Genomic DNA, 25,991 nt, shown 5'->3' on the forward strand with positions numbered 1-25,991 from the left:
TACTAATTCTACAATACAAAACCCAGAGAGGCCTTTCGATTGTGCAATAGTTTATTACTTCCTCCCGTCGATTTTCCGGGGAAATCTAATGTATCTAATGTACAGTGCCTCTCCTTGAACCCTGAGGATTAAAGCCATGTAAAAACCGTCTCTTTCGATGTTGATTGGGGTGTGGAAAATGTGTTTCAAAGTCAGCTGCGGGGACTTTTGATTCCGTCCCTGGCATGTTCCCAAAATGCCGCCTGGTTATATTATGCTCGAGTCTCCACAGAGCAATTTCTGCGCTTTGATTCGTGTCCAGCCTGTTTTCCAACATGTTATACTTATAACATTTATAAGGGCTCGAATATAAAATAGCCACTGGCACGTTCCAGGGGAAGCAACCGTTTCACGTGCAGGGTGGTTAGACTCCAGCAGACTCTGGGGTTCCCCCCAAGCCTTGGCTCCTGCCAACCTGCCTAATACTTTCCGGAATTAGGTAAGCACAATGCGTCCTTCCAGGGGGAGAGAGAGAGAGAGAGAGAGAGAGGGGGGGAGAGAGAGCGAATTCCAATCCAATAATATATCTGTGGAATTTCCATGCGTAGGTGGGATTCATGGAATTCTCAGCTTGGTTTGGACACTCTTCAGGATGATGCTGGGAACGATGATGACGGCTCACCAAAAAAAAACAGGGCGGTGAGAGGGTGGAACACACGGCAGGAAACTGTGGTTGAAGCAAAAACCGTCGCTGAATTTAAGTGAAAACTTAAACCTGTGAGGCCTTTTTTGTGGGGGGGGGGGGGATTTAAACAATTAAGAAATTCGTTAAAAAAAAATTCTGCAACTCAGCCTGAACTCTCTTAGGAAGAATTAAGACCAGATTGAAGACTTTCCCACAGTTCATTGTAGGTTTTGAGATGCAACGGCCTCACAGAGTTAAGAACAGTGTTAAGTTGGAGCTGCTCATGTCCTAATATGCTCCTGTTTTGTAGCAAAATAAATCTCCCAACCACTCTCCTTTGCTGATTTGCTCATACAGTATTCCGCTAACGTTGTGCTTGACGATAGATAGATCTCCACGTGGGGTGACCATCAAAAAATAATGTGCTGGAGTGGACTGAGATGTGGTGAGAGTGTTTCAGCGTCTTGGGAAGTCCTCTCGATGTAGGCGCTATATACCAATGTAATTTTTTTGTTTGGTCTACTGTTTCTTCTTAGTCGCCTGGTTTCCGGCAAGGGATCGCATGAGCCAAGGGATGACAGCCATCACGGTGAAGGGACCCAGTGCGTTCTTCAGGTAGCTCACGGCGTAAAAGAGGAGTTTGGAGTGTGTGGGCCCCGGGACCTGATCCAGGACTCTGAGGAGGAACAGAGCGAGGGCTGAGCTGGCGGCTTTCACCCCCCAGCTCTGTCTCTCCTCCTGTGCGCTGGATAACAACGACGAGCCCAGCCCCAGCCCCAGCGCTGCCCCCGCATCCCTGCTCAGCGATGTGAAAGGTGCAGTGTCCAGCCGGATCCAGTCAGGTCGGGCACACCACTTGGTGGCCAGGACGATTGACCTGGAACAACAAGCCACGTTAGATTATTCATAATAATTAATAATCATAATAACAATCCTTGCATTTGACACAGCGCCTCATCAAGTCCCCGAGACGCCTCAAGGCGTTATACATTTTTAATACGGGAAAATAATATTTCAGCTAAACAAATTAATGTTGAATATTAATTATATATCATAAACAGTACACTCCTTATAACTCAACCCTGGCTTAACGTTGTCTTCTGTCGATATCTCGGCCGCATTTATTTATGTATTTATACATTTATATTTGTATACTCTATGGATGATGAGTTATCAGGTCTTTCCTGTAGTTATAAATATGAATTATATAATACTGTATTATAATAATAATCCTTGAATTTGGTATAGTGCCTCATCACGTCTTTGAGACGGCACAAAAATTAATTATACAATTAATATTAGCACCTTCAGGTCCCTTCATGCCCTAGAACCTCCCTATCTCTCTGATCTTACCCCACTGCCCTACCCACTCCCCCTCATTCCCAGCCCCCGACCCACCCTACACACACACCCTCTGCAAGAGAACGGACAGCTAAACGGGGCAAGGAAAGATTGAAACAAGGGACAATTCCTTCCCAAGACAAGGTAAGAGGCGTCGAAAAATATAATGTATAATAATAATCTTTGCATTTGATATAGCGCCTTATCACATCTTCCAGACGTCTCAAAGCGCTTCACAGAACACACTATAAAGTATATTTACTTTTTATATTTATATTTACACTGCTTGTGCGCAGTGTCACACAAACAGTCGTGGATTGAAGTGACCGATTTATTATTATTTTTTTTGAAGGAATTATTACCCCCGGAAAAGCAATCCGCCAATCGACTAACAAACCAGTTCCTACGTACTGCTGGGTAAACAGAGGCGTGTGCGTGGCGTAAGGAAACTTGCCTACATTTCACCCTGACCGGGAATCAAACCCAGTTCTCTCGCTTGCGAGTCGAGCGCTCTAACCACTGAGCTACAGGGCACCAAAAAGGGGGGGGGGATAAAGTTCAGGACTTACCAGGAAAGGTCCATTCCTAGGTACTGCAGCAGCCCGTGCAAGCCCAAGGCAGTGAGCAGGAGACCCCCCGAAGTAGCAGCGTAATAGAGGAAGCTCTTATTCTCAGGGACACGTTTGGTTAACAGGAAGCTGAGGGCAGCGCCTGAAACCCAACAGAGGCCCTATAAAACACTGGTCAGTTCCTGGTCAGCTCGAACCTACAAACTGGGACTTTCAACAGGCACCTTAACAAACTGAGTTACCAAGAATGGCTCAATGTCTGTAAGAGAGGAGTAAGTTTATGTTTTATCCCCCCCCACTCCCCACCTACCCAGAGAATCACAGAAGGAGGCCATTCAGCCGATCGTGCCTGAAAGAGCTACCAACTAGACCCATGTACAAGAACATGGGAAGGTGAGTTTTTAAAATCCAGGGATCTAAATTATAATTTGATAAAGCGCCTTTCACGTCAGGAGGACGTCTCAAAGCAGGACAGGAACAACCTTCTCTTTTCGAATAGCGCCGTGGGATCTTTTAACTTCCACCTTCCAAAGTGCTAAGGCTAAGATCAGGTGAAAGTTCGATCTCTTTGGATTCCCCCGAGTAAGTGTATCATTAGCAAGAGACGCTGCGTTGCATTGCGTTGACTGAGCCGTGTCTGCAGTACTGACCTGTGACGGTTCCGGCCAGAACCTGATGAGGAAAGTGAGCCAGGATGAATATTCGGGAAATGCCGATGCCCAACAGCAGCGTGAGGTACAGCAGGATCGGGATGCTCGATGTTAACCAGCTTAAAAGCAGACGGAGACATTTGTATTATTAATAAAAAATAATAATCCTTATATATTTGATATAGCTTCTTTATCATCTCATTGGGACGTTAAAGAGGCTTCACAGGTTACACTGTAAAGTGGATTGACTATATTTCGTGGGCGAAACGCGGCAGCCAGTGTTCGGAGTACCTCATTAAGGTTAACGCTTATGGTTACGGATTCAAACTATGAGTCGCTGTTTGACTACCTCTGGACTCTGAGAGATTCGGTACACGAGTGTCACTAACCTGCCCGTGCGACTGCGCAGGAAGTTGGAAAAGCTGGTCATCATAACCCACCAGGTGCCAGCTGTAACCATGGCATGGCCCGAGGGACTTCCTGGAACACAGGAGGGAAAAGGGGGCACTTTATCACAGTGTAAATCACGAGGAAAGCTCTGTAAGGTTTATATCCCGGGATGTTCCAAATAATCCGACAGGATTAAATGCTTAACACCCTTCCATCTCTGTCATCCATCTGCTTACTCAACAATAAACGTAGTCGCAGAATATTTCTGGAGGGGAATTTGATTTGAATAGAAGTTTGACATTGGAATCTTACACCGTAATTGCGATTTTTAATGATAAATTTAACACTTAATTTTTAAAACAACAACACAACTAGCGATCCAGGTTAAAGGATTTCCTAGATAAGGAACGGTTAGCTGGTTAGACTCCAGCAGTTATCTCAACCCACACTCTGGACTCCACCCCATTCTCCCCAGGCCTTGGCCTAATACTTTCCGGAATTAGATAAAGCAACGTGTGTCCCTCCAGGGAGAGAGATCTCTGGAATTTCCGTGTGTAGGTGGGATGCGTGGAATTCCCAGTTTGGGTTGGAGCCTCTTTAAACACGCGTGTGTCAGACACACGGTTGACTTGCATAAAAAAAGATTTCCCAGCAGTCCAACTGAAACGAACCTGGTCCGGTTTCACATGTGGAGAAAAACTGCTGTGTCCGGGGCAGATGTGGTTCAATGTAAACTCCCGATTCGTGAATCCACCAAAACGGTCTCTCTCCAAACATCAGCCTGTCGGGAAGACAAGGACCAGTCAGATTTCATACAGTCGTCTAATATTCTGTGATTTCTGAAAATGCGCTGTGTAATAATAATAATAATCCTTGCATTTGATATACAATATAAAGTTACATTTACATAGCGCCTTTCAAGTCGGAAGGATGTCTCAAGGGGCTGGACAGTCAGGGATTTGGACCCGAGGGGGTCGGGATCGGGGAGGATGGAGGGTAGGAGGATGCCCGAAGGCTCAGTCGAAGAGGAGGGTTTTGAAAACCTAAAATTAAAAACCTAATTAGTTTTTTTAAAAAAAAACTAAATTAATCAAATACTAAACTCATTGGTTCAAGACTGTATCCATCACTAGGCCCATCTCAAGACCTTTGTCTTCTACAGAGCCTTTGGTCGTCTTCCCACCCACGCCCCCATGCCCTCCAACCCTCTCTGATCCCAACCCACAGCTTGGGTGCAAACCCTTGACTGTCCAGCGCCTTGGGACGTCCTCCTGATGCGAAAGGTGCTGTACAAATGTAATTTGTTACTGTTGTGGTTGAGATGCTGTCCTTCGTATGAGACATTAAATATAACTCAAGACCCCCTAGAATGCAACTTGATCCATATTAGGGGTTGAAAGTGATGGAGGGGAGGGTGGGGGGGGGGGGGGGGGAACGACGACAACAAAACAGTAAGAGAATATCTTGTGGGGAAACACTTGGATTTATGACAGGAAGAACGTGAGGGTGAAATAATGCACCACATTCCAATTTCGAGCACAAAAGAGCGCAAAGATTTATAAAAGGGTAAGAGCACAAATAAAATGTGAGGCGAGGGCTTCTGGTGTGTGTCCGATGTGTTCTCTTGTTTTTTAACCCAGGTTGCCTCAGCTCTCACCGATTGCCATAAAACTGTTTTAGTTTTAAAGCTTCAGTCACATTGGATGTCTCAGATATTTTGACTCCAGGAGGCGGAGTGACTGGGGGATGGAATTCCAGAGGTTGGGAGCGGAGTGGCTGAAGGCTCTCCTGCCAATGGTGGGGCGGGTGGATCGGGGGATGTGGAGCAGCCAGAGCCGACTGAGCGGAGGGAGCGGGCGGGTTGGTAGGGGGTTAGGAGGTGGCGGAGGTGGTGGGGGGGGGGCGAGGCCATGGAGGGCATCGTGCACTGTAGGCACAAATGTCCTGCGCAGAAGCTCTCTCTACCTCTGGCCAGACACGTAAACTGGGCGCACGTTAAGGTTTAAGAGCAAATAAGAGGGGTTGCGGGGAAACAAGAAAGGAAAGCGATAGAGGGAAGGAACAGGGTGATAATAATAATAATAATCCTTGCATTTCGTAAAGTGCCTTATCACGTCTTCGAGACATCTCAAAGCGCTTCACAGAATATACTGTGAAGTAAATGGACTGTATATTTTTGGGCGAAACACGGCAGCCAATTTGCGCACAGCAGCATCCGCCAAACAGCAGTGGTTTGAAGTGACCAAATTATTATTATTGCTGTTATTATTTTTCGGAGGGATTATTACCCCCCGGAAAGCGATCGGCCGTTCGACTAACAACCAGGTTCCTTCCTTGCTTGCTCCTTGGTAAACAGAGGTGTGCGGAGTAAGGATGTACTGTAACGTGAACTGTTACTGAATTGAGAGAGGAGGAGAGAGAGACACAGAGAGGACACTGAGAGGAGAGAGGACACAGAGAGGAGAGAGGACACAGAGAGGAGAGAGAGACACAGAGTGGAGAGAGAGGCACAGAGAGGAGAGACACAACAACAACAAGATTCCATTTATAGAGCGCCTTTCATGTCGGGAGGACGTCCCAAGGCGCTGTACAGTTGGGTCAGGACCCGAGCAGGGGGGAAATGGTCAGGGTGATGGGAGGGAAGGGAAGGAGCGAGGAGGGGGTAGAGAGTCGAGAGGGGAGCTGAAGGCTGAAGGTCGAAGAGAAAGGTTTTGAGACCGGCCTTGAAGGAGGAAAGGGAGGAGGCGGCGAAGGCACTGGGGGATAGAGTTCCAGAGCCTCGGGGCTGAGAGGCTGAAGGCCCGGTCACCGATGGTAGGACGGTTGGGGCGGGGGATGTGGAGCAGACCGGAGCCAGAGGAACGGAGGGAGGGGATGGGGGGTGGGTGGATGTTGGAGGGGAAGTGACCGCGGAGCGAATTTCCTTGATTTTGGATTCAAGGAAATCCAGCATCTCCTCACAGTGAAGGTTGGAGGAGATGACCTGCGCGGGGTGGCGGGGGGGACGGAGGAGTCGGGATGTGGTAGAAAACAGTAGCCTGGGGTTGTTCTTCGCCTCCAGGATTATCCTGGAGTAGAAGGACGACTTGGCCGAGGCTAGAGTGGAGCGGTAGATTTTGAGGAGGTCCAGCCAGATTTGTCGGTGGACCGTTAGGCCAGATTTGAGGCAGGTGCGTTCAGCGGCCCGCACCTGGCTTTCAGTGAGCGGAGGTGGGTGGTGAACCAGGGGGAGGAGCGAGAGTAGGAGACAGTACGGGAGGTGATGGGGGCAAGAGTGTCGAGTGTGGAGGAGAGGGTGATGTTGAGGAGGTTGAGAGGAGAAGAGGGGTCAGTGAGGGTTGAAGCCCAGAGGGAGAGGACTTCAGAGGACTCCAAGGCAGCGGTTAGGGATTGTGGGGGTAACTTCTTCCAGGGGCGGTAGAAGATGGTGGTGGGTCTGGTGGAGGTGGGGAGGGGGGTGGAGGTGGTGAAGGAGATGAAGTGGTGGTCGGAGACGGCCTTGTCGGTAATAGTGACATCCGAGACACTGAGGCCCCGGGTGATCACCAAGTCGAGTGGGTGGCCGTGACTGTGAGTGGGGGAGTTGATGTGGAGGGAGAGGTTGAGTGAGGAGAGCAGGGAGGAGAAGTCTGAGGAGATGGAGCAGGAGGGGGTGAAGTGCAGGTTGAAGTCGCCCAGGATGATGAGGCGATCAGAGCAGAGACAGAGATGTAAGAAGTGTCGAAATATCGGAGATGAAGGTGGGAGAGATTTTAGGGGGCCGGTAGAGGAGGATTTTGAGTGAGAGGAAGGAGGTGTGAGAGAGGGTGAGGTGCTCAAAAGAGGGGAAAGAGCCAGTGGAGTAGGGGGATAGGGCAAGTAGTGTCCTTGAGATAAGGGCAACACCACCGCCACGGCGGTTGGGGCGAGGGATGTGGTGGGAGGTGTAGCCGGGTGGTGTGGCCTCCGTGAGGGGGAAGGTGTCGCCTGGGGTGAGCCAGGTTTCCGTTAAGGCCATGATGTCAACGCTCTCATCAAGGATGAGATCGTTGATGACCAGGGCCTTGTTACAGAGGGAGCGGACGTTTTGTAGTCCGATGTGGAGGGAGCGGTTGACAGAAGGGTGTGTGGGAGGGGAGGGGGGTCCAGGTTGTGAGGCAGGGGTGGGGGGAATGGGGATGAGGGAGGAGAGGTTGGCTCCCCGGGTCTGTGTCCGGGGTGGCTGGCGAGTGTGGTGGGGAATGGGGCAGTCGGTGTGGCTGCTGCTGGACAGCCAACGCCGAGTGCCGTGGTGAGCCCGGCGGAGGGTTCCCAGACTGGAACAGAGGGAGGTTGTGGGGGGGTCAAGTGGGGATAGAAGGCGAGAGGGACGGAGAGAGAGGAGGACAGAGCGGGAGAGATGCAGAGGGGGGAGGGTTTGGGGGGAGGGGTAGAGCGGCAGCTATAGTGCGCACACGGGGACCGGGAGCGAGCGGTCAGGTGGATGGAAACATTATCCCATAGGCTGGGGCTGGGGCAGCCAACCCAACAGGACCATGGTGGGCCCTGATGTGAGCCCTGGGGGGGGGGGGGTTCCCCCGCTCCGCCCCCACCCGTTCCCTCCTCAGCCCCACAGCCACTCCCTGCCGCCGCTCCCCGTGTGGTTGGACTCCCTGCCCCCGTGACCTTGAATACCTGGGTAGGTAGGCCCAGGCTCCTCCCCGCGCTGTCCTGCCGCCGCTCCCCGTGTGGCTCAGAGAGGCGAGAGAGACACAGAGAGGAGAGAGGGGACACGGAGAGAGGGGACACAGAGAGGAGAGAGGGGACACAGAGAGGAGAGAGGGGACACAGAGAGGAGAGAGGGGACACAGAGAGGAGAGAGGGGACACAGAGAGGAGAGAGACACAGAGAGGAGAGAGGGGACACAGAGAGGAGAGAGAGAGACACAGAGAGGAGAAAGGGGACACAGAGAGGAGAGAGGGGACACAGAGAGGAGAGAGGGGACACAGAGAGGAGAGAGAGGACACAGAGAGGAGAGAGAGACACAGAGAGGAGAGGAGAGGACACAGAGAGGAGAGAGAGGACACAGAGAGGAGAGAGAGAGACACAGAGAGGAGAGAGAGACACAGAGAGGAGAGAGAGAGAGACAGAGAGGAGAGAGAGAGACACAGAGAGGAGAGAGAGAGACACAGAGAGGAGAGAGGGGACACAGAGAGGAGAGAGAGACACAGAGAGGAGAGAGAGAGAGACAGAGAGGAGACACAGAGAGGAGAGAGAGGACACAGAGAGGAGAGAGGAGAGAGGGGACACAGAGAGGAGAGAGAGAGACACAGAGAGGAGAGAGAGAGACACAGAGAGGAGAGAGAGAGAGAGACAGAGAGGAGAGAGGGGACACAGAGAGGAGAGAGAGAGACACAGAGAGGAGAGAGAGAGAAGAGAGAGAGACACAGAGAGGAGAGAGAGAGACACACAGAGAGGAGAGAGAGAGAGACACACACACACACACACACACACAGAGAGAGAGAGAGAGCCACAGAGAGGAGAGACACACACACACACACACACACACACACACAGAGAGCCACAGAGAGGAGAGAAAAGAGCATCTGACCATTTGCAAGTGAGGTTCAGCCATTCCGTGAGGATGGCAGTCCACAGCACACAGACCCCGACTCTTTTGTTCAGGGCATAAGCCACAGGGAAGCAGACGAGGAAGGAGGTTTTGGGATCCCCCAACCAACTGAGGAACAGCACAGCCCCCTGCAGCCCCCCCAGCCATCCCTGCAGGGTCTCAGCTGCCCAGATGCCCTGCCTGTGAATGGCCTCCATCTGCAACCTCGTCCTGGCAGACCAGGGTGGGGGTGGGGGTGGGGGGGTGAGGATGCCCAGCCTTCGCTGTGCAAACGCCCCGCACCCGCCTCCAGTGCGCAAACTTGTCACCCAGTGCGCAAACTTGTCACCCAGTGCGCAAACTTGTCACCCAGTGCGCAAACTTGTCACCCAGTGCGCAAACTTGTCACCCGGTCCGCTAACCAGTCGCTTTCCACCTTTCGCTTTCGCAAACAGCCCACAACTGGGACACATCGTTGCACCACCGCCGCTCCGATCTGCTCAGTGCCAACAGCCCTTAAAGAGGGAGGAATCATCCAAATGATCGCACTGTGCGCTGATGCTCTGTATTATAACGTAGAGAGTTCCCCCCCATTGACTTTACAGTGCGTTCTGTGAAATTATGAGCGTTTTTTTCACGTGTTGTCATTGTAAATAATGATGATGATGATGATGATAATAATCCTTGCATTTGATATAGGACGTCCCGAAGCGCTTCACAGAACGCACTGTCAAGCGAAGCGACTGCATATTTGTGGGCGAACGCGTGCGGCCGATGGCGCACAGCGATCGTCCCCACAAACAGTCGTGGATTGAAAACGACCCATTTTTATTATTGTTTTGGGTTTTGGAGTGGATTATTGTTAGGCTCTGTGTGGAGTAAGGAAACTTATTAAGAATAATCCTTGCATTGGATATAGCCTCCTGGCTATAAGGTGGCGGTGAGGAAGTATATCAAATGCAAGGATTATTATTCATTATAATAATTATACTGTGAGTTATTATAATAATAATCATCATCATCATAACGATAATAAGCCTTGCATTTGATATAGTGCCTTATCCCGGGAATTCGAGAGGGAGGCGTCAGCAAAGTTCATTCGCGACGACACATTCCAGAACTTTAGCAAAGAAAGACAAGTTGGAAATTGGCCTTTAGCTCATCGGATTAGAAGGATTGAGGGTGGAGGGTTTTGAGGAGGGAGTTTGGAGGGGGTGTGGGACAGAGCCTGAGTGAGGGACTGTGTTTGCTAGCAGGGGGCAGGGCAGTAGGAGTTCAGTGCCCAGCAGCTGGGTGGGGAGTGGCTCGAGACAGCAGGTGATGGGCTTCCGGTGGTTGATGGTTGAGAGGGAGGAAGGAAGGAAAAATAGGGGGCAAAGGAATGTATGGTGGGGGCAGTGTAAGAGCTGTGGCGGACGGAGTGTGTGATGTAGGAGGGTGTCTGTGTGTGTGTGCGGGCTAGGGGTCATGGTGGTGGTGGTGGAGGAGGAGGAGGAGGCAGAAGGTGGATGTTATCCATCTTTGATATGAAGAAGCCCAGGACCTCTTCTCACTTGGTATCGGATGTGAGGATCGAGGCTGCTTGAGAGGATTATTACTATTATATTATTATAAAGTGGATTGACTGTGTATTTTACAGGGAATTCTTTTAAAAATATATATATATAATACAGGTATGTTTGTCCCGCTCCCCACCCCCTGGATTTGGTTTACAAAAATATTGATAATAATAATAACAAATTTGTATTTGGTAATAATAATGTGGAGTCCTGTAGCTCAGTGGTTAGAGCACTCGCTTTGCGAGCGAGAGACCTGAGTTCAATTCCAGGCAGAGGGCGAAACCTTGGGCAAGTTTCCTTACTCCACACAGAGCCTAATAATAATCCCTCCAAAACCAACAACAATAATAAATTGGTCATTTTCAATCTACGACTGTTTGTGGGACATTGCTGTGCGCAATTGGCCGCCGCGTTCGCCCCAAATATACAGTCAATTCACTTTACAGTGTGTTCTGTGAAGCGCTTTGGGACGTCCTCCCGACGTGAAAAGCGCTATATCAAACACAAGGATTATTATTATTACTATTATATTATTATAAAGTGGATTAACTGTGTATTTTACAGGGAATTTAAAAAAATATATATATATATACGTAACACAGGTATGTTTGTCCCGCCCCCTCCCCGCCCCTGGATTGGGTTTTACAAAAAATTATTGATAACAATAACAATTTGCATTTGGTAATAATGCCCTATTATTGCGTCTCAAAGCGCTTCACGGGATTCGCTGTAAAACGGACCGACTGCATAATTTAAAAAAATATATATATACATAATATCCGCACGAGTACGGGTCTGTGTGTGTGTCCCACCCCCCCCCCCCAGACCCCAGACCCCCTTCCCTATACATTGATGACCCCCATAACAGCATCACTGCCACAGTAGCCTTAATGCCACCACTCTGACGCATGCGCACAACCTCTAGCACCGGCCCGGGGGGAGGAGGAGGGAGGGGGAGGGAAAGGGGGCGGAGTCGCGCATGCTCAGTGAGTAGCGAGAGCGAGAGAGAGAGAGCGCGCGAGACCGACGCACCGGTGAAGGCAAACGTTGCCGCCCTCTGACGCATGCGCACATCCGGGCGGGAGTAAAGGCGGGGTGGAGGGGGGTGGGGAGGAGAGAGAGAGAGAGAATGGGGGGGCGGGGCCGCGGCTGCGCATGCTCAGTGAGTAGCGCGAGAGACAGACGCGCTGAGCGAGCGCCCGACGCCGCCGCTCTGACGCTGACGCACGCGCTGACGCTGACGCACGCGCACATCCCCCGGCCCGGGTGGTGGTGGTGGTGAGTGGGGGGGGGGAAACCGCGCATGCTCAGTGAGTGAGAGAGACGCACATACACACACACACACAGTGAGCGAGCGAGCGAGCCAGCCAGCGCGCGCAAAGGCTGCCGGGTACAGAGCCGCCGCCGCCGCCACCGCCGCCGCGCGCCGCCGCTGCCGCCCCGGCTCCCAACAAGATGGCCGCTCCGGGTGAGTACTTCAGCGTCGGGAGCCAGGTGTCCTGCCTGACGTGCCTGGGCCAGCAGCTGCTCGGCGAGGTGGTCGCCTTCGATTACCAGTCCAAGATGATCACTTTAAGTATCCTTTTTTTCCCCCCACCACCACCACCCGCTCCCCCCCCCCCCTCTCCCTCCCCTCCCCCGGCGGTGGTGTTACTCCCCCCACTCCTCCTCCTCCTCACTAACACTACCCCCCCCCCCACACACACACACACACAACCACTCACCCACCCACCGTGGCTTTGGGGTGGCCGGGGGAGGGGTGCAGGGGCCTGGCTGTGTGGGGAGGGGGGGCTGTGGGAGGCCGGGGAGAGGGGATCGGGGGCCTAGCTGAGGGACGCGGTGCCAGATAATGTCCCCCCCCCCCCTCTCCTGCTCTCTCCACACAGCGCATGCTCTTCTCTCTCTCTCTCTCCCCCCCCCACCCCACCCCCGCTTTTTCTCACCTGACGCCGGTCAACCAACCTCCTCCCCTTCCTCCTTTCCCCTCTTTCCCTCCATCTCTTTCCTCCTTCTCTCCCTCACTCTCTCTCTCTCTCTCTCTCCTTTCCCTCCATCTCTTTCCTCCTTCTCTCCCTCACTCTCTCTCTCTCTCCTTTCCCTCCATCTCTTTCCTCCTTCTCTCCCTCACTCTCTCTCTCTCCTTTCCCTCCATCTCTGTCCCCTTCTCCCTGTGTCTCATTTTCCCTCTCTCCCTCCATCTCTTTCCCATTCTGCCCCCCCCCCCTCCTCCTCCCCTTTACAGGGTCTCGCCCAACAAAGTCCAGGCTTGCTGCCCCCCCCCCTCCTTTCTTTCATCCTCTCTCTCTCTCTCCCTCCCTCCCTCTCAGTCAATGGCACCGCTCAATGTGCCACAAGGTGAGACCGGAGTCACCACTATTTGGCAGCCGCTTTGCTCCCCACCACCACCACATACCATCGTGGCCTTTTTATTTTGTCACAACCTCCCTGTGCTGTGTGGTTTGGGTGCTCGTTGTATTGAATGAAGGTGGTAGGAGGGAGGGACAGAGGGAGGGAAGGAGACAGACAGAAAGAGAAAGAAAGATTGAGAGAGGTGGAATTTTTTTTTGGGGGTGGCAGTTTTTTAATATATATATGTGTGTGTATGTCTGTGTGTGTATATATATTTTTCAACAAAAAAGACAAGCGATGCTACAACCACAAGGCTGCGTCCTCCTCTTTGATCCTTCAATAGCAATGGGGGCCGGGGGGGGGGGGGGGCAAAGCCTGGGGATATTAAGGCCACTTTAGCTCTTGGGGTGGATGGTGTGATGGTGGTGGGTGGGGGGTATGGAGCTGAGTTTAGTGTGGCGTGCTCCTCGCGTGGTTACCATGGGTAGAGGGGGAAGCTATGACTCGGAAGTGTCAGTTTCTGTTGTCTGTCGGACTCCCTCCAACATGCTATGCTGGTGCTGCCCTCAGTCACTGCATGGCCCGCCTAAGCCAGTTTAGTTAGCATGTGCTCGTCACTTTCAATACCAGAGGAAAAAAAAATACATTCAATATTAATTATTCAGCCTTCACTTTGTGTAGTTTACATTGGGAAATAAGTGTAGGGCAAACTCATCTGTGTAATTTTATTCATCACACATGGCTTAAATCCGTATTTGTCACCTTAATACTAGATATTTAATAGTGGTCAGAAAGATTTTTTAAAAAAAAAACCCACTGTACATGCTTGTATCTTTCTAGGCTGGTGAGCGTAGTGAGTGTGGTTGGGTATCGGAGTCTGCAGGGTTGGAATTTTCATTCATTTTGGTATGGTCTGGATGTAAAGCATATTACTAATTTGAATATTTGGTGATATATGTGGGTGAAACAAAACTGACTAGAAACATCATAGAGAAATATATACTGTATTAATTTTGTGCTGGAATTTCAGCCAGGACCCAATGAAGTGTTAGAAAGCAGGAGCCCAGTCGTGGGTAACTTTATTTCAGTTGTTTGCATCTATTTGTGAAATTGATGCATTTGAGTGAAAATACCCTGTTGATTGTTTAATTAATTTTACAATCCCAGAACAATATCAAATAGTGTTATGGATGAAAATAATGTTGCTGGAAATGCTTTGCAGCTCGGAAACTGATTTCAAAATCACCTACTTATTTTATATTTGGGATTGAATATTTTTTTCCCGAAGAAATTCGCTTCTAATAATTTAAGATATTATCCCAAAATATTTTTGACACTGAATCAGCGTGAACTGAATCAAAAAAGACATTGGTGTGTCCTGGTTTTGTTTGGGTTGCACCTCCAATTTCGTGAACTCTTAATTACGATTGTGTTTATTAAAAAAAAGGTGCTGGTGTGAAAATTCAACAGTTTATTTGGTGAGAGGAAATCATTTTTTTGTTTGTTTGAATCTGCAGATTAATGTTGACATCGATATTTTATAGATCCACATAGTACAGTCTGATGACCTTTCAAGGTTACTTCAAATATTGGGTCAATGCTTTCAGTTCTGTCTCTCAGGTAGTTAGTTACTAGCAGCACTGTTCAATAGTTGATGAAAATGAAAGGTACAGTGCAAAGCTATATCACTAGATACTTGTTTGCGTGAAACTCGGTGTTGACTGACTTGGATGGCTATGTACCTCTCTGTAGCAGAAACAAGTAGTTCCTTGCTTATTAAGTAGTGCTGTGGGAGGTGATGCTTATTAGAGACGTTTTAAGTTTAGTATAAATATTCATGGGAGAACATCTTTTATAGTGTTCTAATTCATTGGTATGGTGAAGGAAAGAATGAAGAAAACAGTCAGGAACACATTAAAGGTGACCTGGGAAGGAAATCTTGGACCAAAAATCTCAATTGGCTAACCGTGAAAATTTTAGCATGTAAATATTACAATATCAAGCATAGCCTTACCCTCTTTCTCCCCCCCCCCCCCCCCGAATACAGTATTCCTTTGCTGTATAAAAACAGCTTGAGTACGAGGCAGATCATAAACCTGCTGTACATTGATTTTCTATCCCTTGTGCAGTAATAAACGGCATGAGTTGGGAACAAAGTTCTCTTACGTTGATCTGGTAGTTAAGCATTGTTATTGTGCTATATAAATGCAATTTGTTGTTGTTAATAAACTGGTTTTGAGAAGTTTTGTTTCATTGTTTAACTGTTGAGCCATTGAACAGTGTTCTGTGTCATTATCGATTTTTGCTAAGTTTTTGTGTGGGAGTGGGCAAATGTATGTAATCAAGCAATCCGGGACACTACCCTGCGTGAGGGGCCCTCTATAAATTCAAGTTGTTGTTGATGTTCAAAGACTGTGAATTGTGCTCCTTAATCTTTTTCTTAAAGAATGTCCCTCCTCCAGTGGGAAGCCCAACCACAATGATGTTCTACTGATTAATTTAGCATATGTTTCGGATGTTAAAACAATTAATGATCGTACAGAAACTCCACCACCTTTAGCTTCACTGAATGTTAACAAGGTAAGAATGTTAACCCAATTGAGTGATATTTTAATCTGTCTTTTTGTATATGAAGTAAACCTTTAACCTTTGTATATAAAGTCAATCTTTAACCTTTGCTCATCATTATTGCTGGGCATCAGGGGCTGAGGGGCGGTGAGAGGAAATAACCTATAGTTGTTTGCATTTTGTTTAAAAAAAATGATGAAATATGATTTTGCCTGGCTGATTTTCTTTTGAAAACTATTGGTGCTCAGCCTTGGTAATGCGTTTTATATTCTTTTTATTGAGGAGTGATCTGCCTTTTTAACCATAATCTTTCTTCTTTTAAACATTGCCGTTTTATAGTACTGATTTTGTAAACTAATAGTTGCTGCTTTATGATCACCATGCGACCCCAGGTATCTCATCTATTCTTCCTTCTGAATGTCTTAATGCACTGCTAGAACACAGTCCGTGGACTAATGCTGCAAGTGGCTTTGTGTGTGTGTAATTTGGAGGAGAGGACTATGGTGAAGCCTGCTTCAATCCTCGCCCAGCATCCACACATGCATGCTTCCCAGGTGGATCACTATTGGGAGCAGAAACACTGGCGCATGTTGCTGTCGTGGTGACTGCTGCTTTCTGGCTGAGATAGGTAACCGAGCACAGACTGCAAATGAATCTCCTTGGTTTGTAAGGATCAGTTTCATCTCGAATGAAACTGGAATATTTATCAATCCAGCCTTGGGCTGGGTTTGGGAGGCGTGAGGGTGTAAGAGTTGACTAATCCCGTATAAACTTCAACTTTATCTTCACGAATGCTAGTCGTCAACTTTAGGAATGGGTGGTTTCTGCAGTTCATAGAATATTACAGCACAGAAGGAGGTCATTCGGCCCATCGTGCCTTTGCCAGCTCTATGGAAGAGCTAACCAATCAGTCCCACTCCCCTCGCTTTTTCCCCATAATCCTGTAGTTGCTCTGCCGACCTTTATCTCTGAACCCAGATTCTTACCAATCCCACAGTTAAAAGTTCAGCAGCCTGACCGCACAAGTCGTACTTTTGAAATCATTTTCCACTTGATAGGAGGCATCTTCTCTAAAATAAATTACATGGTAGATATCGTTTCTGACTGCTCTTTGCAAAGAATATTTTGAAATTCATTCAGTATCCTTGTAGAGCCATGCACTGTGCAGCGCTGCGCAATACAGCTCGGCAAGTATGAATCCCATTCTTAGCTAGGTTTCTGGTCTCGGCTGTGATAGCAGTTGGGGCATTACAGTTGCCCTCAAATGCTCGTGGGGTGGGTGGGAATCGGGCAAGATTACTGCTTCTGCTTGTGAACTATTGAGCGAGTTCCAGTGGATAGTGCGTGTGTAGATAGGATCTTATTCGCTGATGTCCCACTCACCTCATGGGCAAACTGCCTGCTGATATTTGCTGCCCCGTTATACTATCTTGGCTCAACCGTGTAGAATTACTACTTGGGACCATATTAAAGACTGAATCAGTATCTTCATCAATGGAGTGGAGTGCTGTTCTTTCACTTTTGTATTCATCCAACAGTGCTGGATGAATCGTGTGTTAAAATTCTAATCATAAAATCAATCTGGACAACTTGTTCAAGTTCCTCTTTGGTTTGCAGTTGCAGCACTCGCCAAACTGGAAAATCTTACTCCTATGGGTTTCTAGTGTCAGAATCGCAGATGTGTCTGTCGCAACAGTAGCACAATTAGTTTAGGGGAGTTAGGCTGCATTCGCAGGAGTGATGCCACTTAACCTGGCATTTATTGCGCAATATTACGTGTAATTCAGCGAGTCATTCTGTGGTAGTAGATCTTAAAGCTCTTTTTTTACTTACTGTTGCTGGACGGTGCATTAAACCCCAGGAAATAAAGTTTGAAGAAGTGCAAGAGTGGCCTCAGAAGTGCTGTGTCCATCTTTAAATTCCAGCTTAAACTCTGGCCTCCCATCGTTTAAACCTTTCAGTGGTGATATACCAATAACGACAAAACATACAACAAAAGGTATCTGACGAAGTGAAGGGATGGGGTAGGGATGGTCCTGGATGAGAAGGGACCATTTTACATCATCGAGCCTAGTATGTTGTGCTTCTTCCTCTTCTGTTCTTCAATGACGTGCCAACCTCTTGTTTAGAATACTGTTTTTCTGGTATTTATTTTTTTTCTTTCCGATTTCTAGCATTTAGGTTTTCTTTTTGCCTCCCCAGTGAATTCACTGGTTTTCCTGTTTTAATTACTGCAGGCTCGTATTTGGGCACACAGAGGAAAGAAAGCATCGTCAGACCATTGACAAACTAATGGACTTGTTGATAAAACAAGGATCCAAATAAAATAGCTTGACTCTTTGGTTTATAAGCTGTTAATCTGTTAATGCCTCGTTTTTGTTTTATGACTAATTAATACAAAAAAAATCCTAAAATGTTTACCCTACAGAAGGAAGCTGTTTGGCCCGTTGATGATGAACTATTTGTTTAATAAAACATGATATGTTTGAGCCTGTTTATTTGCGACATACAAGGTTATTAGCATAGTTTAACTAATGTATATGTAGGCACTTCCTGTGTTGAGTATATTCTATCCACAATGCTAGCCTTTGACTCCTGTGTGTCCCTGGCTCAACTGCTGTATCCTACGTCATTGAGGTTCAATGGTTCCTACAGGCTGGATTAAATGGCTACAGTACAAAGTACTCAAAGAAGGCTAACTTCCAATGGTTGTATTAACCTTTTAGATGGAAATTTGGATGTATTATAGCCTCTTTTTATTAAGGTGACTTAAGCAACAGATTTTACTTTTAATTTCTTAAGCAACTGCGCCTTGATTAGTTTTTTTTTAACAGTGATATCGTAATCGAAACCTAATGAATGAAAAAAAACTTAACGGAGTATAACACTCCCATGTTCAACCATGTAATCGTAAAATTCATATCAGCTTTTTGAATTTTGGTCAAATTCAAAAGATTGGATACTGAATGGACTGGTGAGATTTGAGACCATCATCAGTAATCTGATTTTGTTTGAAATGAAATTCCGGTGATGAAATCATTTGCATCAGATGAAACAAGCGCATTTGATTTTTACTGCATTTATTTTCCATTGAAAATACGCAACGTACATGACCACGTTTGGGTATGGATTTATACAGGCGTTTAATGTGTTGGAACCGGAATTGCATGTTGGTATGTGGTTTTAGAATGATAAAATGGTTTGAACTACAGTACTTAGTGGAATTTGTTTTTGCATTTTAGTTTATGCTAGACTTTTAACTTTGAAAAATCTTTTTAAGTCTCAGTGGTTTGACCCCCTGCTCCTGAAATCACCTTTTAGACACTGCTGTAGTTTGATTTGGGCCAGAATACCGTGTGAACGGTTGTCCTTCCGTCAATCAGGCATCATATTCACGCACTCACCGCACCTGTGGGTTCTGGTTGGCACCAGCACAAATGTGAGCAATGGGACTCCTGCAGGGAACCTTTACAATACTGCATTGGTGCTGGCTTCCAACAAGTCCTTGATCCAGATCATAGTGTTTTAGATAGTTAAATGCTGACAGTACCACAGCGTGCACTTTAGAGACATTTATGCCTTTCGAATGTCAACCTGGCGTTGTTCGCTGGACAAAGCCAAGCGCTATGTATTTTTTTTATCCTATTTCCTCTCTTCCCTCGGGACCCCCCCCACCCCCGAACCTACAAATGGAACCTGCTTTTGTCAGTTCTCAGTGTATGTGTTAACTCTTAAAAGGCGCAAGGAATTTCCAAATGTCAGATTTCCAGCTCGGAAGGAGGAGTGGGGGGGGGGGGGGGAATAGACCAAAGTGGTTCTAAACGGAAATTCAGGATTGTCTTACATTGGAGATTTATTAAGCCAATGCTTCCAGCTATCCATTATTCTGGATAATAAAACTTCATCTGGAAAACTGACGCCACTCATTTCTGATTTGTGCGACATATAAATCGGAGAAACTAGCGATACGAGCAGGATGTCAGTATTTTGTACATTCAAAGTCTTCAAGTACTTTGATAGCTGTGGGGCTTGGTTCTTTTATAGGTAACTTGATCCCCGTTCACTTCAGCTGGGCAGTATTTCCCATTTGATCTGAGTGTACAATTGTGATGGCATTCCTGAGATGATTTCACTTGTATGGTGGTGTAACTGCTGGTCATTAAACACTTGCGTGGGCCCATAAACACTTCCATTGTGTCATTTAAGTCGGTCTCGGTATTGTGTTCTGTGGATTATGTTCTCTGGACAGTTGGGCCCTTGTTTGACTTTCTGAGCGTCCTTTTCTGTGTTACTATGAACGCTATGGGGCAAAACGGCGTAGGGCTGTGACGGGTCTATCAAACATTGTGACTTTCTTGTTCATCCAGCATAGAGTGAGTGTGGGCAGTGTGAGAAATGTAGTTTAATTTGCTAAACTACTTCCTCTCGACTGTACATGAACCTGACGATTTGGCGATTATATTTGCTTCACCAGAATATCTTAATATCATTTCTTCCTGGGTAAGGTTATCACAGCGACTTATCGCGTTTACCATTTCCTACATTAAAAAAGCTATTTGAATTGTAAACAAACTTCAATGCAAAAAAATATTAGGTGAGCGCCACCACCATCAATGGAACTGTTCCAACCGTCTGACACAGAGATGATAGAAGCTGCTCTTGGCAGTTGACACCAGAAGTGGTCTGATCATTAAACTGTTCTTTTGCCAGCTTGCCAGCCGAGCACGGACAGAGAAGGAAGAGAAATTAAGCCAAGCATATGCAATTAGTGCTGGAGTCTCTCCAGAGGGTCAGCAACTTTTTCAGACTATTCATAAGACGTAAGTTCAGTAGTTGCTTTTTTTTCTTCTCTTCTTACTCCTCCCCCTCCCCCTGACACACACGTTGCCTTTGTTAGATTTGTTTCCGACAAGACCACATCATAATTGAGGCTATGGGTTTAATTTATATCTTGCCAGGGTTTAATTCTCTGGGTCTAGATTCACCTTTGTTCATCTTTTTTCAAAAAAAAGAAAAAAACATTTTCATGCTTTACAATGTATAATTTTGCGACATTACTGATGTTGGGGGGAGGAGGGAGACAGCAAAAGGGGATATAAGAGTTAGTGGGAAGATACTGTGAAATAAAAGTGTGTAGCTACAGAGAAGCTGTTATTGGGTCTTCTATTCATTCACCTGTATCTTTCCTTCCTCCCACTGACCTTCTACTTTTGAGTTTGTTTCCCTGTATCATTACTGTCCTCTTTCTGCAAGCGCAAATCAAGCTCTGTTAGGCTTTCACTCTTACTGCTCTGAAACCAACCCTTAAGTAAGCGGATGATTATGGTTCTATCTCTTTTTTTCTCTCTCTCCCTCCCCCTCTATATTTCTTTCTCTCTCACTCTCTCTCTCTCTCTCTCTCTTTACTGGCCTTCCTAATCAGGAGCTCAACCTGGCTATGATTGACTCAGTAGATGGAGAGCGAGCCATGGAATGACGGCTTGGAGTGCTGGCTGTACCACCACAATAAGCAGGAGGTTTCAGTGTCGGAAACATTCAAGCCTGTCACAATTAGTGGCCGTGTACTAAAGCTGTGTTCATATTTGCTGTTGTGACTTGATGATTGGGAGTTGTCTGCTCATCTTACAACTTACATAACACATACTTTTTTAGCCTCAACGACTGTAAATGGCAAGAGAAGAGCATACTCGTCATGGAAGAAGTTGTAATTGTACCACCTTACCAGGTTGAGAACTGTAGAGGCAAAGAGGGAAGCGCATTAAGTCACGTACGCAAAATAGTAAGTATATGTACCTTTTTAATCCCCGATGTTAATTTTTTTTGTTTGTTTTTTCCTCTCTCTCTCCCTCTTCACGTCTTCTTTTTTTGGCCCCACCACTCATTGTCTGGCCGAAAGGGCATTCGATTGACCTATTCTCAAGGCTGTTGATGCTGTAAAGCTCCACCTAGTTGTGTGAGAATGTTGCAGGTTGATTTACCTGTAAGGGGAAATGTCTAGCTGTTAATGTACCCACATTATCCCATATACCATAACCATGAGGCCACTTCAAGACATGCCACTTCCATGTAGCTTTACTTGAGGTTATACAGGAGCCTCTCTTGTAGAAAAGGTGGTTCCAATTGACCAAAGAATTAAATAGTATATTTTTGGGGCATGCGTGGGAATTTTCCATATCATTTGAAGGGGAGCTGAATGGATTTTCCTCATCCCAACTTGGGGAAACTTCAACAGTCAGTACTAAGATAACAAAGGGAATGAACGGTTGTGCGTGTTGGAGAAATAAGCAATGCTAGGCTGAATGCTGGCGTTATAGGAAATGAAAAGGTAAGAATGAAAATTGATGCAAGAAATTTTCTTGACAATTTTCACGTCCCAATGTGGTGGCATTATCACGAGCCTTCGTCTCCCAAGTACCACACGTTTGTCTCCCAGTCATGTTGCTCAAAGGCACCTACTCCCAAGTGGGAAAAGAAGTGGGCCTGCACACTGGTCAGGTTCAAGTTACATCCCAGACGTTGTATGTTGCAGACCACTAAGGTTTAGCTTTACTACACATCGTTGGTGTCACTCCACTGGTCTTTCAATCAGCTTACTTTTTCTTTGGCAATTTTCTCCCCTCCAGAAGATTTTCTCTTCACTCACCCCACCCACCTCCTTCGTGCTGAAAGACAGGAACATAGGCCATACCCTTCAGGACCTCACTTAAGTGTCTTATTATTCATGTGTGAACCTTGTTGGCAGGCTATTTACTTGAGATGTGGAAGGGGAAGGAAAGCCACAACTTGTGTCCTGTGATACCTTGAACCATTGAGAGTGAAGCTGCCCGCAGAGCTAAGAGCTTGGCAGCCATTTGAGAATATTGCATTTATTTTGTGTGTATTAAACCAGTCACAATCAAAACACAGGTCTTGTATAGACTCCATTACTCAAATTAATAGGATGTGACATCTAGTAGCTAAGATTCAATCCGGAAATGCTAGCCTGCACTCATCAGAAATAGCTTTGTGCCACATGAATCTGACTTTCAAAATGTACTGAGCAAATTGAAAAGGCACTGAAAAAAGACAGGTAGGAATCCAGTTAGTGGTAGGTATGCGAGTAATTACTCAAAAGTGATTTGCAGGTGATTGGTTCTCTTGCTATTGAGGAGCTATCGAATTGCTGGCACCAGAGAACTCTTTTGGTGTCCCGATACTAATGAGTGTCATTATAATATAATTACGATTAAAATGAAAATGAATTTCAATGTAGATATTTTCCACTTCATAGCAGCTGTCAGCTGCGTTGGAGAGTTTAGGGTCAGTGATTGTGGTGTTGGCTTCGCATTGTGATCTCGGGACGAACTGAAAATTGGATAGAAATCTAGGATATGTGTGTGTGTGTGTTCCTATCGATGACTGTTCAGCAGTGTGAAATAATCATTCACACTGGGTTGGTGCTGCTGTGAGTTTTGGTTGGCATGCAATAACTGATGAGAAAAGGTCCTCCTGCATTCAGATATCTGGCTCCAACAGCAGTGAGACATTTATAAGTGCAAAGAGGTTGACAATCTCTTCAAAACACTTACGCTCCATTTTACTGTGCACTGATGGTATTGAATTGGATGTGCATGTGAAGCAGAAGGAAGCCTTTGGGTTTGAAACCTGGAGTTTCCTTTTTCAACAACAGAAGCTCGCAGAGAAATATTATTAAAACCATCTTGGCAAATATTGTTTTCAAGTTGCAGATGAGGTTCCGGAAAGGCATTTGTGTAGCAACAGAGGTTAATCTTCTCTGCAGTAGGTTCTGGTGACTTTCCTGTTTGACTTCAGAGACCAACACGTGTCCTGATCAATTCTAGGTTAAAAATTAAGAATCGTTTGTCCACCTAGCAGGAACGATCCCTCTAGCTGATTTGCCTACACTCTGTACTCGAGAGGTAAATATTACATTTGTACCCTGCTCTCAGTTGAACATCACAAGAGTTTCCACAGTATTCTGTGCGTGCTGCATTGCTTCCTTATAGCGTGTCTGTTTACTGACTGCCTTTAAAACAAATATATAAGGTTCCATCTTGAGGTGATTCAAACAGGCCATCCCCCCTCTCTCTCAAGCTCTCTCTCGCTCTCTCTCTTTCCCCCCTCCCTGCCTGTTTTTTTAAAAAACTTCAATTAAAATTCTAGCTTAAGAGCTGGGATCTCGTGACGTCTCAGTAAGCGTGCAGAATAACGTTTTAGATGACTAGTTTGCGGGGGTTACTGTGAGCACCAGTCCACGAAACCTATGTTACCTTATGGCATCACACACAATAAAATAAGACCCATGGCTCAAGAAGCGGGCAGGTGTAGGTACCTTTCGTCATTCTACAACGTTTCCATGTTGTTCTGGATTCTGTTACCTTCCACCATTTCTATCAGTCGCTTTCTTCAAAGTGCAGCTGATGGCTGGAACGAACGTTATTTTTGCTGCTGTACACTCTCCTCACTTTTAAGTCTACAGTCAAACCTGTTTTCTGCAACCACTTGGGAATGGAGCAAAGCGGCCTTTATCTAAGGCTGGCCTCTTGAGTTAAGGGTCTGTTGGCTTGTTGACCGCGTGTAGATTCCCGCTAGACGCCAAGCACATTCACCAATGCGGCCTCACTTGGTGAGGCAGGAAGCTGGGGACAGCACGTGGGCTACTCAGCGCGGTGTGGGTCAGTGCGCTAGCGGGAGTCTACATGCGTACCGCAGAAATTGGGAACGCATTGTCCGTAAATATGCTTAAAATCACTTAGATCTGCCGCTGAAATGTGTGGTGTGTGTGTGTGTGGTTGATGTGTGGGGTGTGGTGTGTACTGATGCGGCTTTAAAAAAAAGAGTAGCCACTGATTATGTTAAACCGGTGGTTGCTGTATGGAGGTGGTTCGTTATGGGAAATTGTTGCACTGAAATTGGTTGCTTCAACAGGTTTGACGTGGAAATCTAAGTGGGATCTGTCACCGTCCTAACTCGTAAACGCTTTTGACCTGCTTCCCAGAATCCGAATGATAACCGGGTTTTTAACACTGGCGCTGCTAACGGCTACCTGTTTCTAAAAGTAAAGCCAATAAATAACACGGAAGCAGCTTGTGGAGGTTTAAATCTTTGGCACGAACAAACCTGTTCATTGTGCACTAACTGCTGTTCTGGTCTGTTCAAATTTGTTGCCGTGTGCTGACGAGTTCAAATAACTTGTCCTGCCAAAAGTTTTGCAAATGAATTGAATTCTTTTTGTGGCGTAGAAGTTTTGCTTTGTACTTACCTTTTTTGTGTGTGTCTTTTTTTTTCTCTCTCTCTCTCTGTGCCTCTCTCCAGGTTGAGAAACATTTTAGAGATTTGGAAAACCAGAAGTTAATGCAACAACGTTCACAAGCACAGCAAACACAGAAGGAAACTGCTTTGTCGTCTTGAGTGACCTGTGGATGGGTCCTTTGCCGAGCTTTGACAAGGGGGATTTTTTTTTTTTTTTCCTGGGATGGGGAGGGGGTAGTCAAGTTTTCCAGGGAGATCAACAGTGAGCTGACATTTCCACTTCCAAGCAGAGAATAGACTTTACAAAAAAAAATTCCACGAAGACAACACTTATCGTAACTCGACTAACTATAAATTACCTTTTTCCTTTTTTAAAAAAAGTTTAACAGTCATATTTTGTTTAAATTTTATTTTTTACATGTCACCTGTGCTTTTTTTCTCTCCCCCTCTTCATTCCATTTCCATTTTACTGTACTTTTTTTTAGTTAGACCCACAACTGGGGTTAGTGCACACAAACACACACAACTTCCCGACTGGTCAACTAAATTTGAAGAAGCGAATCTATAGTGATATTTAAAAGGTTTAAAAAAAAAACGCAAAGCAAGAAGGTAATTTAATTAAAGTTGTTGTCCCAATTCGGAGAATATTCCTTTTTCCACACACTTATTCCAAGAAGGAATAGATCAATTTTTTTTAAGAAGAAAAAAAAATAACATCACAGAAAAGTCTTCCAGTGAAGAATTGAGTGTCTGATAATGGAAGATTTGGCTCATTAGCTAAAAATCCTCTGTGTACACAGAATTGGTTCGTCTTGCTAAGACAGTGGTTACAAAGGATGGCTGTTTTAAAAACGATCTTAACTGTTCATGCAGTTTTGCATGTGTATGTACTGTACACTTAAATTGGAAGAGAGAAGGTTGCTACCTAGTCTTTGCATAACAAAAAAAATTAGACGGTAACGGTCATTTAAAACAAAAAAAGTCCTTTTTATAGGCTGGTGAAGAATCTATGATAATGTATATTTTTATTCACAGTCCCTTGTCAGCACAACACTATAATATAAAATTGGAGGAATTTAA

The 25,991-nt window shown here is 46.3% G+C and overlaps 2 protein-coding genes across 3 annotated transcripts; one reads left to right on the forward strand and one right to left on the reverse strand.

Annotated features, from left to right (window-relative positions):
- Window positions 1-478: 478 nt before the first annotated feature.
- Window positions 479-9,440, reverse strand: g6pc3 (glucose-6-phosphatase catalytic subunit 3). The gene is made up of 6 exons (XM_007901426.2): window positions 9,184-9,440; window positions 4,286-4,395; window positions 3,614-3,704; window positions 3,225-3,343; window positions 2,575-2,716; window positions 479-1,541 (listed from the first exon to the last, which is right to left on the reverse strand). Exons 1-6 carry the CDS (start codon window positions 9,399-9,401, stop codon window positions 1,184-1,186), a joined length of 1,038 nt encoding a protein of 345 aa, XP_007899617.2. The 5' UTR covers window positions 9,402-9,440; the 3' UTR covers window positions 479-1,183.
- A 2,700-nt stretch (window positions 9,441-12,140) lies between these two features.
- LOC103183777 (protein LSM12 homolog) lies at window positions 12,141-25,214 on the forward strand. Of its 2 annotated transcripts, none has more exons than XM_042343405.1 (5): window positions 12,141-12,318; window positions 15,538-15,671; window positions 20,370-20,479; window positions 21,312-21,438; window positions 24,975-25,214. In XM_042343405.1, the coding sequence occupies exons 1-5, from the start codon at window positions 12,198-12,200 to the stop codon at window positions 25,068-25,070; spliced, it is 588 nt and encodes a 195-aa protein (XP_042199339.1). In that variant the 5' UTR covers window positions 12,141-12,197; the 3' UTR covers window positions 25,071-25,214. The 2 variants fall into 2 exon arrangements, with proteins under 2 accessions (XP_042199339.1, XP_042199340.1); XM_042343406.1 differs by having other exon boundaries at window positions 12,183-12,210.
- The last annotated feature ends 777 nt before the right edge of the window (window positions 25,215-25,991 follow it).

Source organism: Callorhinchus milii, unplaced genomic scaffold (genome assembly GCF_018977255.1).
Source record: "Callorhinchus milii isolate IMCB2004 unplaced genomic scaffold, IMCB_Cmil_1.0 Scaffold23, whole genome shotgun sequence".
Lineage (NCBI taxonomy): Eukaryota > Metazoa > Chordata > Chondrichthyes > Chimaeriformes > Callorhinchidae > Callorhinchus > Callorhinchus milii.